The 15,403-nt window shown below is 37.0% G+C and overlaps 1 protein-coding gene across 5 annotated transcripts in view; it reads right to left on the bottom strand.

Annotated features, from left to right (window-relative positions):
- The window catches only part of pkmyt1 (protein kinase, membrane associated tyrosine/threonine 1), a 165,046-nt gene that overhangs the window by 15,988 nt on the left and 133,655 nt on the right, over positions 1-15,403 (bottom strand). For all 5 annotated transcript variants that reach the window (XM_079851074.1, XM_079851076.1, XM_079851078.1 and 2 more), the window contains one exon: positions 12,823-13,031. In XM_079851074.1, the coding sequence (XP_079707200.1) occupies positions 12,823-13,031 (209 nt within the window). The remainder of the gene's footprint in view (positions 1-12,822; positions 13,032-15,403) is intronic.

The raw sequence follows: 15,403 nt of genomic DNA, 5'->3' as shown, positions 1-15,403 counted from the left end.
ACTTTGGTCCACTGTGCTTTATTAAATCCAGAGTCAACGCAGCCGTCTACCAGGACATTTTCAGAGCACTTCATGCTTCCTTCATTTTCCAGCAGGATTTGCACCGGCCCACACTGCCAAAAGAACCAAAACCTGGTTCAATGACCATGGTGTTACTGTGTAATTACTGTGTGATTTCATGTAATATTCTAATTTTCTGGGATTTTGATTTTGTGGGTTTCATAAGCTGTAAGCCATAATCATCAAAATTATAACAGATAAAGGCTTGAAATATCTCACTTTTCATGTAATGAGTCTATATAATATATTAGTTTCACCTGTTAAGTTGAATTCTTGAAATAAATAAACTTTTTGATGATATTCTAATTTTATGACCAGCACCTGTATTGCGAGATTTTGGGGAACAACCTCCTTCCCTCAGTTAGAGCATTGAAGATGGGTCGAGGCTGGGTCTTCCAACATGACAATGACCCGAAGCACACAGCCAGGATAACCAAGGAGTGGCTCTGTAAGAAGCATATCAAGGTTCTGGCGTGGCCTAGCCAGTCTCCAGACCTAAACCCAATAGAGAATCTTTGGAGGGAGCTCAAACTCCGTGTTTCTCAGCGACAGCCCAGAAACCTGACTGATCTAGAGAAGATCTGTGTGGAGGAGTGGGCCAAAATCCCTCCTGCAGTGTGTGCAAACCTGGTGAAAAACTACAGGAAACGTTTGACCTCTGTAATTGCAAACAAAGGCTACTGTACCAAATATTAACATTGATTTTCTCAGGTGTTCAAATACTTATTTGCAGCTGTATCATACAAATAGTTAAAAAAATCATACATTGTGATTTCTGGATTTTTTTTTTTAGATTATGTCTCTCACAGTGGACATGCACCTACGATGACAATTTCAGACCCCTCCATGATTTCTAAGTGGGAGAACTTGCAAAATAGCAGGGTGTTCAAATACTTATTTTCCTCACTGTACATCGGAGGCTAATATTTGTCTAAAGTTATATTAGCAAGGTCTATAAGTTCATCTGGTAGAATGATGGTTTACCTTTGCTTGTCTAACAAAACATCAGAACGTTTTTTCTAGCTCGATCATGATATGTGCAACATGTTTATTGCCTATTATCAGACGCGTTGACTTAATGACATAAAATAAAAGTGCAAGTTACACAAATAAAACCGACAGAGGATCGGCCAAACAACTACAGAAATCAAACGTGTTTGCTAATGACAATGCTAACATCAAAGTTATAGTATCTAGCGTACTAGTAAGCTCGTAACAGACAGCGATCATAATAAAAACCTTGAATGGGGGCGTGTACGTGTGCAGTGCCGTCAAGCAATTCGTTACATCGCGAGACCTGATATCACACGATACTTCCTGGCGGCGAGGCCGCCGACCCGCCGGCCCAAAGTTGCAAGTGAGTTTTTTCCACTCTCGGGCACCAGGGGGGTGCGAAACCACCACCATTCAACCCGAAATAAGTAATATAACCATTCCACTGACTCCGAAGCTGTTCAGTTAACCCCCTGAGGTCGGCAATCACGCCGGCGTGATCTGCTCGTTTTTTTTTTATATCAGTGCAAAATACTCTGTTGATTTTGATTTTACATACTTGTATTGTACATCATTCAAAACTGTTAAATGTCTTCTTTTATTTGTGTACACTCATAATAAAAACAAAATGTTGTGTTTTTCGTAAAACAAAGAAAATAAACATGATGCGCGTTCTGCCGTCTCTCTCAATGTGAAACTCATTCTGAAACGCGACAGAAAATGACCTGTAACTCAGCGAATGTTTGTCACACAGACTTGAAACGCATGTCTATACAACGCTTGGAATCTCTATTTTTAAAGTATGTAAATTATATAAAAAACAAATATTCTATTTTTAAGTAATCCATACGAAAGCAGCGGCATGTACAGTTTCTCAAACGCGTCCTCATTAAATTTAATTTGAACACGCCTACGCGCGCACGAGCGATTGACATGCAAATGATCCATGCGGAGAAACGCAGACCTGTAAACGCCCTCATCACCTCAAAACAAAGAAGCAGAGACTTCGTAACTTACTCTTCTCTGCCTTCATCGGGTTTGGACAACTGTAAGCTGTGCTGTGCTGTGCTGTTTACCTTGAATTTACCTCGGATTTACCTCAGAAGAACGCGATTTGAAGATGAGAAGATTTTTAAGGTAAGACATGTTAAACTGGTCGTGCCAGATTAAAATGTATGTTATGAAATGAGTTTGGAGTAAAAACATGAACTAAGCCTAATGTCATATATGTACATGTAGACAGAAACATGAAATGTGAAATGTGAACTAGAATGATAGGCAACCTTTCAGTGCTTGTATACGTGTTCAACACGAGGATGTTTTTATATTCTATAATAAAACACAGCATGGTAAAAGTAGGCTAATATATATATATATATATGTGTGTGTGTGTGTGTGTGTATTCTGTACATTTTAAAAAGCTATTTTAACCTGAAAAATCTAAAATGTATTCCCCAAATTGTGCAGCATAGTTTCTCTTGATATCAGCATGTTCACAGCTGTTTTGTTGTTGTTGTTGTTTTTAGAGGAACAAGATGCCACTGATAAGTCCTGCTGACTTCAACATTCACATAAGTCTCCATACATGAACATGCTAAAGTGAAAAATCAAACACCATGGAAATGAAAGGTATGTACTATGTTTCAGGAATGGCACAAAGGTGTGTGACAGTTCAAGTCTCTGTCTTTAGTTCAGTGTGTTAAATAATGTGGTTTTTTTTGTCATTATGTTGTGTTGTAAATAAATCCAAACAATCTAAAAGCCATTCTTTTTTAAATCTCCTCATTCTTTGTGCAAGGTTGCTCAGAATGATAGGGGCCTGATAGCTCCTAATAAGGCATTTAGGGAGTGTCTTTGTCTTTCTCAGGTGAGAAAAGCTTACATAATAATGAGATGTCCACGCCTCTTGCATAGAGCTTTCTCACACAAAACGTCGTAACATTTTTAAATCAATATATTGTCTTCTCTGAATGAGCAGTCAGGATGATTTTCACATAGTTTTGAAGCAAATATTCTGGGCTACGTGATACAATTTTCAAAAGTCTTATGAAGAAATAATCAGTATGGGTTTCATGAGCTTATTTCAGTGACAATTTTTTTTTGTTTTTTCACAAACCACGCATAAATGTTATTATCTCAAAACTACAAACTTTTATATACTTGCTGCTGATATATTATTGTAGCAGAGTTTGTGCTGAATACAGTGTAATCAGACTTTAGCCATGAAAATGTCACAAGTAACAGAAATAAGCACAAATGTCAGAGCATGTCAGAACACCTCCAGGGCCCAGAAAACAGCTCAGACCCCAGAGGGTTAAGGTTAAAAAGTTACCTAGAGCACCTTTAAGAGAGCAACCTTTGACCTGTTGCCGTTGACCTGCACTCTGAAACTCTTGAGTTTTAGAGTAAGTTTAGAATTGTCAAAATCAAACAAATCCAACCCAGTTTAAAGCAGGTTCTGCAGGTTCACAACACTCACTACAAACATTGTCAACTAAGGGTTTGTGATTAAATGAAAGTGTGACATCTGTAACAGTCAATCACACCAAACATGGAAAGCGTCAGTTTTCCACACTTCCAAACACTTGGTACAATTTACTTTTCTGCTGAAGATTAAGAGATTGTCATGAAAAATTTAATGAATTTAAATGCATTTACAAGGCAGAAAAAAAAAAAAACACTTCTGCTGCCACAAAAGTTTGCAAAGGCAGCTGAAAGAAAATCGGATTATATTAATGCAAGTGAATCAACTGAATTTATTAAATAATTTATAGTTTATTTTAAATGGAAGCCCTCAACTGCAACGTGAAAAAGTGTCTTAGATCCTTCCTGAACCTCAGTCTTAAAGGGTTAGTTCACCCAAAAATGAAAATTCTGACAGTAATTACTCACCCTCATGTTGTTCCAACCATGTAAGTCTTTCGTTCATCTTCGGAACACAAATTAAGATATTTTTGATGAAATCTGACAGAATTTTGACTCCTCCATAGGCTTCCAGTGTGACCGAAACTCACCGGCCCAGAATAGTTATTAAAACATCGTTAAAATAGTCCAAGTAACTACAGTGGCACTACATTAAGTTTATCATGCGACGACAATACTTTTTGTGCGGAAAAACAACAAAAATAACGACTTTATCCAACTATTAGTGTTCCTCAATGTGGGCCTCTGACGAGAGTTCACGGGAGCGCCAGGACGCATGCGCGAGAACTGAGCTTAAATACTCCCAAGGAGTGAGCAGTCAGTAACAAGTAGTAGTAGAAGAAGAACGCCGTAAGCTCAGTTCTCGCGCATGCGTCCTGGCGCTCCCGTGAACTCTCGTCAGAGGCCCACATTGAGGAACACTAATAGTTGGATAAAGTCGTTATTTTTGTTGTTTTTCCGCACAAAAAGTATTGTCGTCGCATGATAAACTTAATGTAGTGCCACTGTAGTTACTTGGACTATTTTAACGATGTTTTAATAACTATTCTGGGCCGGTGAGTTTCGGTCACACTGGAAGCCTATGGAGGAGTCAAAATTCTGTCAGATTTCATCAAAAATATCTTAATTTGTGTTCCGAAGATGAACGAAAGACTTACATGGTTGGAACAACATGAGGGTGAGTAATTACTGACAGAATTTTCATTTTTGGGTGAACTAACCCTTTAAGATTTCTTTTCTCTATCTTAATTTTTTTAAATTTCTCTCTCTTCAAATATTTTTTCTTATTAAAAATTTTTCTCTCTTCAAAAACTTCTCTCTTATTTTCCCCCTCAAGTAGGCAACACAAAAGAGAAAAAAAACAATGATGCTAGCTAACATCAGCATGCGGTACCAACCTCGGCCACCAGGCGCCACTATCAGTAAGCATGAAATCCAATCTAAGCATGAATTATCCTTGAAAGATAGATTTACAAGAAAGTTTTGCACATCATAAAAAAGCATAAAAAAAGAAAAATTTAAATGTGTATACTGTATGTTAAAGGAAAAGTTCACCCAAAAATTAACTAATTACTCACCCTTATGTCGTTCCAAATCCGTAAGACTTTCGTTCATCTTTTGAACACAAATGAAGATCTTTTTAATGAAATCTGAGAGCTTTCTGTCCCTCCAATTGACAGCCTACACAACTAACACTTTCAAGCCCCAGAAAGGCAGTAAAGACATCGTTGAAGTAATCCATGTGACTCCAGTGGTTTAACCTCAATTTTATGAAGCAACGTTAGAGGTTTGTTTGCACAAAAAACGTAATTTACCACTTTAGTTACAAAATAGTAATCTCCAACGTGCGTTCACGTAACAATGTCCGCTCTCGTGTCAACTCAACATGCATGCATGGTGGTACTCTCTGTTACGAATATACTGCGCTAGAGGTTCTATGGAAAGATTAAAGATTAAAGGGGACACAGGACAGCCCTGTCTTGTACCACGGTTTATAGTAAACAAATTTGAAATGACACCTCCTATACAGACTCTAGCAGAAGGGTTCGCGTACAGCACCTGAATCATTTTAATAAACTTAGGACCAAACTTGAATTCTTTAAGGACACGCCATAAGTACTGCCACTCAAGCCTATCAAAGGCCTTCTCTGCATCAAGAAAGAGAAGACCACAAGAAGAGGGGATTTTCTGCGCTTCACCTAAAATGTGAATTAGTCGCCTAATGTTGTCTGCAGCCAAACGGCCCTTCATAAATCCTGTTTGGTCAGGATGTATTAAATCTGGCAATACTGACTCTAGTCTGCGGGCTAATACACAGGAATCAATTTTAAGGTCAGCATTAATAAGTGATATTGGCCGGTAACTTGCACAGTCAGAGGGGTCTTTGTCCGGTTTGGGGATAACTGATATAAGAGCAGTGTTAAGGTCTTTGTGGAAATGCCCTTGTTCAATAGCGAAGTTTATAGAATCCAGCCAGAAAGGACCTAAAAATTCCCACAAAACTGAATAAAGCTCAACCGGCAAACCATCGAGGCCTGGGGAGCGCCCTCTCTTCATACTTTTTAGCGCTAATTGTAATTCCTCTAATGAGATAGGCAAGTCAAGATGTTCTGCATCCTCTATGGAAAGAGTAGGAAGATTCAAGTTGGTAAAGAAATTTGTATAATCATTCTCAGAGGGCTGACAGTCGCTAGAGTACAGTTTTGCAAAAAAGGATGCGAATGCCTCATTTATATCTAGAGTAGTTGTCACCGTTTCTCCTTGATCTTTTTTGATGTACGCTATTGATCGGCTCTTCTCCTGACGTTTCAGAGTTAGGGCAAGAAGATGACTTGGACGGCTACTTTGCGAATAATATTTGTGCTTAGTAACATGCATTAAATACTCTATGTTGTAACAGATTGTTCAGTTCAGCTTGATGTGTCTTCAATTGAGATTCCATGTCTTTACTATAATTCCTTTTAAGTTGACTTTCTAATCGTTCACATTTTTTTTCTAAATCTGAAATCTGACGTAGTCTATTATGCTTGTTGTGAGATGAAAATCTGATTGCATTGTTCCTGAGGAATCCCTTTATGGAGGCCCATAAGAACATTGGGTTCTCTACACTGCCCTTATTAATGTCTATGAATTCGCTAAGTTCAAGTTTTAGTTGATTAAGGAAGCTTTCATTCTGTAGTAATGAGGAATTAAACCTCCACCTAGAAGACTTATTGTTTCTGATATCTCCAAAACTAAATGTTGCTTCAATAGGGTTATGATCTGAGATGTGCCTAGAAAGAAGATTTATTGAGGAAGATGTAGAAACCAATTCACTAGAAATAAGTAGGTAGTCTATCCTAGAAAAAGACTTATGGCTTGAAGAGTAGAATGTGTAATCTCTTGATGAAGGATTATGTAGTCTCCAAAGATCCACCAAATTAAAGTCCTTTGCTAAATTTCCTAAAGCCTTAGAAGAGGTTATCTGAGTGTGAGTAGCGACAGCAGCAGACCTGTCTAGGGTGTTGTCAAAAACTGTATTCATGTCTGCCCCAATAACCAGGTGGTACTCATCTAAAGTTAACAACTCTTTTGTAATGTTCTGAAAAAATGCACAGTCAAAGATGGCTGAGGCATAAATACTAATAAAGGCTACTTTCCTTCCTTCAATGGAGGTACAACAGAATGCTAGCCTTCCTGAAGCATCTGAGCTTACTTTAATTATGTTTATAGTCAGATTACGTCTCATTAACACAGCTACCCCCTTGGTGCTACTACCATCTGATGAGGCAGCTACCATTTTATATCTCCTGTTTTGTAGTCTTAAAGTATCATTAGGTTTAAGGTGAGTTTCTTGCAATAGTGCTAAGACCTTGGACCATTTGAATGGAGAGTTGAGCCCTCTCACATTAAATGACATAACATTGTATCTATCCATTGTCCCTATTGAGGTATGCCAAAAACAAACTGTGTGTGATAAGGTTAAAGTAAACTGCCGATGTGTATAATGAAATAAGAGAATCTACTGTCATGAAACACTCGCCTGTGCTAAAACATATCAATCCCATGTGGAAAAAAACCCTGAACAGCCCGCCCCCCCTCCCCACCTCCCTCTCCCTCCCCACCTCCCTCTCCCTCCCCCACGTTGTCATCTGTGAGAACCACGAAGCGATGTCTAAAAATGAACCTATGCCTATTAGCCCCTAACTGGGACCGCTTCCACTGTTTCCATAACTGAAACACATTTTTAGAAGTAACCTTGGTTCAAGAGATAAAAGAAAATACAAAACGGAAGATAACCGCGCTGATGGGTAAACTGATTTTACATTACACCCAGTCCACAGGCTACTATTTAGCGCCCCCCATGCGGGATGAGAAAACACTGCATACAAAAAAAAATAAAAAATAAAAAAATAAATAAAAATATAAATAATAATAATAATAATAAATCCAACTAAACGTACATAAAAGCGTCATCATAATTCAAATAGAAAAAGTTTAAGCTCAAGCATCATATGTCTACACATGTTGACCTGTTTGTAGTCATTCCATGTCTGTGAAGTGCAAGGATTCTCTAGCAGTAGACCTGGCGTTATTCCCATTCAGTTGAGTTGAAGTGGTGTCTTGTCCCGCGAAGAACATTTCAGCTTCCTCTGCTGAATCAAACGATAATTTATCCCCCTTGTACGTGAGCTTCAGGATGGCTGGGTAGATCAAAAAAGAGTCGATGCCTTTCTGTCGCAATTGGGCTCGGATCGTTTTGTACTTGTTTCTTCTCTGTACTGTTTCGGCACTGTAGTCAGCGTAGAATTCAAGTTGAGTGTTGTCTGATAGTTTAGGTTTAGCATTGCGAGCTCCCTGCAGTATGGCTTGACGATCGCGGTAACGGAGCACTCTGAAGATCATTGTACGCGGTCTGGAGAGGTTAGCAGAGAAGATTCGGTGGGCTCTGTCAATTTCTATGGATTTTCCGGCCAGTGTCGGGATCCACTGAGGTAACATTTTACAAAGAAATCCGACTGGATCATCTCCTTCTGCACCTGTTGGTAGGTTTACTAATCTCACATTGTTCCTTCTTGACCTATCTTCCATCTCGGTGACTTTCCTTCTGAGGCTGTCCAGCTCTGTGAGACAGTGGTTGGTATCTTTTTTAGTCTCACTCCTTGCATTGTATCGACTTTAGCGGACACCTTTTCCATATTTTTGGCGTGCGTGTTGATGTCGCTATTCAGTGATCTCAATAGCGTCCCGTTTTCAGCTATTTGACTTTCAACCGTAGTTAGTGCTTTCGTCAGAGTCTCACTCAGCATTTCGGTTACAAGGTCCCATAGTGTCTCCCTCTCCGCCTCTACCGTCTGCTTGATTAGCAAGGAGATTTCCTCAGGGAGTAAACTAGCTAGCGAGGTTCCTGAGCTAAGGCTAGCTTTGAATCGCTTGCCCGCGTCTTGTTTTGCAGGCGAACTTGCACTTTTCTTTGACGCCATTTCACGATATAAGTTTCAAAACTATCCAATATGTTAAATGAACGCCTTTATTGCAGGAAACAAGCAGTTTAGCCGCCAGTCAAAGGGCTTTTGGCAGGAGCTCAGTGTAAAGCGACCATCTCGCTGCGCGTCTCACCGGAAGTCTCCACATGGATTACTTTAATCACGTCTTTACTACCTTTACGGCTGTCAATGGAGGGACAGAATGCTCTCAGATTTCATTAAAAATATCTCCATTGTGTTCCGAAAATCTTACAGGTTTGGAACGACATGAGAGTAATTAATGACTGAATTTTCATTTTTGGGTGAACTAAACCTTTAACGGTACCTCCTACATTTGTAGTGCAACAAATGCTGATTAGTGGCATTTTTACTTTTATCTTATTGAGCTAGTTTCATTAAAGGAGAACTCCGGTCAATTTTAACATTTTTTTGTAAATTTGGAGTGCTGTCAGTACAGAGAACAATGACAAAAATCGGTGTTGCCTCCTTCCGTGTTATCCTCTTTTAAAAATTTGCTTTTAGCCTTTTAACATCCTTGATGTGTCATTACAAGTGCACAGCCAATGTGAGTGATTCCTTCAGAGTGAACACGGTTGAATCTGACTGCAGTAGATGTGAAAGATATGAATAAAAGTGATGTTAATTCAGCCAGCGATCATACCTGTATTTACATCCTGTTTTCGGTCGAAGTCCACAGTAGTCGATTGTCGAGTTCACGCGCATAGGTTTAGTTACCTATGATCACGCGCGTGAACTCGACAATCGACTACTTGAAGACCCCATTGAAGTCAACAGGGTGCAAATTTTAAAAAGAGGATAACACGGTGTAGGCAACACCGATTTTTGTCATTGTTCTCTGTACTGACAGCACTCCAAATGTAAAAAAAAATGAGCTCAATGTAAAAATTGACCGGAGTTCTCCTTTAAATTCTGAACATTATTTTAAAGCTTCTGCTTGTATTTTTGTGCAGATGTTTTGTTGGAATCACAACACTCACTGGAGCCAAGACAACAAGCATAGAGGCAAAACAAGTGGAAAGGTTTCAGAGAAGAGGAACAACAGTCAACACTCATGTGTGTGCACATATTTGAGTGTGTATATATTAACTCAAATAATATATTAATATATTGAAAGACTGAAAAAGTTTTGCCAGTAAAATCCTTGCAATGCCTTGCTGCCAGTTTTAATAAATATTTACTTGCAACACCCTTGACTTGGTTTTTATTCATTTGTAAATATAGTCAGATAGTGTTCATCCTAATGCATTTAAATCAATATATTACAGTTTACTGTTAAAAATTATTATTTTCAGCATTTTAAATGTTAAACTATTACAACATCATCTTGGATTTTTGGGGTATTTACAGGATTTTATTGGCAACTTTAGTTTAGTACTGTACTTTATATTTAAATTACAAAATATTGCTGTAAAATAAACTACAAGTTTATTTTAGTTGCTGTAAAATATTTCACATACAACAATTAACAGTATTATACTGTAATTAATTTTACAGCAATTAACAATACTTTTACAGGACTTTATTGGCAACTTTTTTGCCAATAAATTCTATGTTACATTTTTTACAGTGTGGAATGAAAGTGTGAATAACTGGAATAAAAGTGTGAATATATAGAATGAAACTTGAATACATATAGAATGAAAGTCTGAATATATAGAATGAAAGTTTGAATATATGGAATGAAAGTCTGAATATATGGAATGAAAGTCTGAATATATGGAATGAAAGTTAAATATATAGAATGAAAGTCTGAATATATGGAATGTAACCTGAAAATATGGAATGAAAGTCTGAATATATGAATGAAACAAATATACAGAATGAAAGTCTGAATATATGGAATGAAACCTGATGATTTAAAAGGGAAGTCTGAATAGAGATTCGTAAATTGTGTAACACTTTATTTTACAGTATGTGTACACAGTGTAGTTACGGTACTAAAGAAAGTACTGGAAATATAAGGTGGGTAAACTACATGGGTTAATGTTAGGTTTAGGGATAGGTTCATGGTTAGTACCTAGTTATAACCCAACTATTGTAATTGCTATAATAAGTAGAGCCAGACCGATAAAGGATTTTTAAGGCCGATACCGATACAAATATTTGGTGATTTAAAAATCCGATATTCCGATATATCGGCCGATATATATATATTTTTTTTAAATCCAGAAACGCGTAACAAAACATGAACAGATTTCCCTAACATATGTTATTTGTAGTTATTTAAGAGTCCTCAGCCTTACTAAAATAATATGATAATGCAGTTTAAAAATAAACTTGTTTGTTTTATTGTCACAACAGAACAGAATATATTAAAGTTCTGATAAATATAATGTATATTAAAAATACAAACTTAAGAAATGAAACTTAAAGTCCTTTGAACAAAAAAAATCAACTATTATTATTAATATTGACAGTAATAATTTTAAAAAATCCATGATGATGATATTATTATTATCATCATCATTTGTATTAGCCTATTAAACAAGACAAAGGTCACTCCTATTGTGTGTGTGTGTGGTGTGTGTGTGTGTGTGTGTGTGTGTGTGTGTGTGTGTGTGTGTGTGTGTGTGTGCCATCATTTCACCATCAAATGGAAGTTTTATCAGAAAACTAATCAGAAATCACCAGAAACAAACATGATAAAAGCGGCCGTTTGCTGCTATTTTTGTTGTTTACTTGAATATTTAAAACTCAAGCATCGATGTTTTACCACAGGTTTACAATAAAAAGTGATACATTGATCATAATGAATTAATTTATGCCAAAATTGCACATTAGTCACTCAGAAATAAATTACCGTTAACGTTAGGTCTATTTCACAAAAGAAAGAGGACACACTTACTTCTTCAGTCGCGTCTGTTTTTGTTTATCTGGTAGTTACAGGACATATTTACATCACATTTAGAAAAGAATGATAATTCTACAAATATATGCCACCAAAAATACGACCTGAGGAGCTTTAGCACTCTCTCGACTCCCATACAGATATTTTCAGTCAGAGAAACAGAGGAAGCTCCCGAAAAAAAACGTTGCTTTATTTTATGATAGTCCGGTATAAAGAGACGAGACGTAGGCTACTGACAGATAAAATAAAAACATGACTGTGATAGCCTTTATGATTGGTCTGGTTTCTTCAAGCGTTCACTATGTTTTTTTACTATGCGTATCTTCAAGCGTTTACTATGTTTACTATGGTAATGGTTAGCGCGCATAGTCTTTTGCATCACAAACAGAAGGCATTCAAACATGAACGCGAGTTAAATTATTTTAAAAGTCTTTATTGCTGACAGAATCATCCGGCGCTGCCGTCTCCCGACTCAGGTGAACTCCGCCTCTGTTCGTAAACACTCCTCTAGCCCGGGCTGGCCCGCTTTGGCCCAAGGTATTCGACAGCCAGAAATCCTGGCCGTTGGCCCCGAGTAAGCCCCGATCCAGCCCCAGAAGTGACAGTGGAAACGCGAGTCACGCACTAGCACGGCCCGGCCCTGGCACGACAGTGGAAACGCGGCTATTGATGTTAGCAGTCTTCCTTGTAGAGTGCCCTCTGGTGGACAAACTATGCAGTGCCAACACTCATAACATGGTTGCAGGGTGTTTCGTCCGGTTTTATTCTATTTTTTAAATATTAATTTATCGGCCGTTATAAATGCCGATACCGATAGTTTGGAAAATGCCTAATATCGGCCGATAATATCGGCTCGCCGATATATCGGTCGGGCTCTAATAATAAGTACATAGTATGTACACGCAGAACAGGACTGTAAAATAAAGTGCTACCGTAAATTCCTTAGAGAATGATGCATGAAGATCTTTCAGCAACATTTTGCTTTTAATTTCTCATTTGTGTGAATTGTACCTGTGGGTAAAGGTGGGAGTGTGTTCATGGCCATCTGGAGGGAACACACAGTTATGAATGGGGCTTTCGGAGTCAAAGTGAATGCTGCTTACATCTGCGTCTCTCTCCCACCTCTCTCTTGGAGGAGTACAGGTTGATGAGGACTCATAGACCGAGGTAAACAGCAGATTGAGAGAAGATATAAAATTCCAACTGGCTGTAAGGACGAACTGTTGGAGGAAAAAAAAATCCTGTTTAACAAAACATACTTGAATAAGCTCTTAAGGTCTGTTCACACCAAGAATATAATAATAATAATAATAATAATAATAATTAATATAGCTACAAGCAGTGATTAAGGTTTGGCACACTAACTGTAAAAATGACTAATTAAAAACATCTGTAGATGATTATAGGCAAAAGTTTGAAAAATTATAAATACAACCACTTGTAATATGATTTCATTGCCAATCACTTTTGGCCAAAAGGTGGTGCTATCACCAAATTGATATGGTCTTGTCACTGGGGGCTGTGGAGTGAAAATGACACAAAATTTGGTGTCAACATGGCAAAGCCCCTCAGATTCATTTGGCATCATGCAATCAAATTAGTTGATACATTAAATGATAATAATTCTGTCTACCAAATTTTTTGCTGGCATGGTCTGAAGATGATCTGAGTTGAATTTTGGTGAAAATCGGACTAATGATCTAGGAGTTCGAAAAGGTAGTTTTTCAATGTAATTCAAAATAATGGACAGCAAATTTGATACTGTGCCATACTTAGTATCACTGTTCTGTGACTGGATGACTGAAGGAATCTATCAAGACCGTCTCAATAGCTTAGCTAATTAGCATCAGCTAATGCTCAGCTTCAACGTTGTTATTATAGCCTAGTAAAAAACACATTAGATGTATAGTTGTTATTTTTAACCTTTAATAATAATCCGAGCTGACTGGGCTCTTGTCAAAAATAAAAATAAAATTTTTTTTTTCTTGAGAAAAATTAACATCTATCTACTGTACCTAATATTTATCCAAATTAATCAAATCAAATCACAATCACAAGATTTGAATTGAAATCGTGAAATTTGTGTCAAGCAATAATAAAAACAGTAGCCTACTAGTCATTGTACCATGTAAACATTGTGACATGTTGTCTCTAAACATTCTGTTTAGTTACCAAATGTTTTGACACACAATACACATCCTGCTTAAATGTCCCTGTTTGTCTGGACAGAATGTTCAAAATATCTTATTTTCTTGAGCATACTTGTTCTTATTTATTGTTCTATTTATTTTATACTATTGTACTATTGAGACATTAACAAGTTTGCAGTAATGCAAAGATGTCATTATTTAGCCTAATTTTGTAAAAAAAAATATTATTTCAATTTGAAAACCCTGTGCATTTAAGTTGTTGTTGCTAGTTTGAGTTCAGAAATATACATTTCAGCATTATCACTAATCTGTGTGTGCATTTTCCTTGAGAACCAAGTAAGTTGACTCATGAAACCATTTGTTTATTATATCGCAATCGCAATATTGACCTCAATAATCACAATATGACATTTTCCCCAAATCGTGCACCCCTAGTAGAACTGTCACGGTTGCGATCGGACCAGTGCTGCATGGTCACGAAAGTTTGCATGCGTTTTCAAGCCTTGCTAATTTAAGCATTCAAGCACAAGAATATGCGAAAGAGAACTAGCGCATGCTGTGTTAGAAGTTTTGTGAGAAAATTGCATGCCTCTGACAGCAAATAATAAAACGAATTCTTTCACGTCTCTGTGCGCTTGAATGGACAAATTCACAGATTTATCTAAAAATGCCCACCTTGGCGAGTATCATGAGTAAACATAGTTGGTTATGGTTTAAGTGAATGCAAACAGTAGAGAAAGACAACGTGGATCCGTGCATTAAACATTTTTAATGTTTAAATGATCGCAACCGTGACAGTTCTACTAGGGGTGCACGATTTGGGGAAAATGTCATATTGTGATTATTGAGGTCAATATTGCGATTGCGATATAATAAACAAATGGTTTCATGAGTTAATCAAAGACAAATCACTCACTGCTTTTCACTGAATAACTTCAATAAAAATTAGCCTTTATTCAATTTGTACAGTGAAGATTATATGCACTGTTGTTTTACATTTCATAACTTTTTTCAATTTCTGTACTTAAAAAAACTACTGTTAGACCTACCTGAAAAGCACTAATTATTTTATTTATTTATGTGTGCTTATAGTTTGATTATTTGTTCTTTTTTTATTATTGACTGTTTACTTTTCTTTAATATTATCTTTGAAATTTAAATGAGTTAGATAGTAGTTTTAGCTATAGTATTGAAATTGGAATAGAGAATTGTTACATTTCTAAAATGTTGGTGTCATAACCTTATTTATTACAATGCAAGGATACATGGATCAAAAACAACAAAAACAATACCGATTCCCAGCCCTATAAATATGATATATACATATGTTTTAAAGTAATATGAATGTTTAGACATGATTTTATTTGACAGTTCTGGATAGTTTATGAAGTGTTTACAGTAAAATACTGCCTCATCAATTAAGTTTTTGTTTGTGAATTTCT

The sequence above is a fragment of the Squalius cephalus genome (assembly GCF_949319135.1).
Source record: "Squalius cephalus genome assembly, chromosome: 19".
In the NCBI taxonomy this organism is placed as follows: Eukaryota; Metazoa; Chordata; class Actinopteri; order Cypriniformes; family Leuciscidae; genus Squalius; species Squalius cephalus.
Note: the sequence above shows the minus strand (reverse complement) of the source record. Positions and strands in the feature narration are given on the sequence as shown.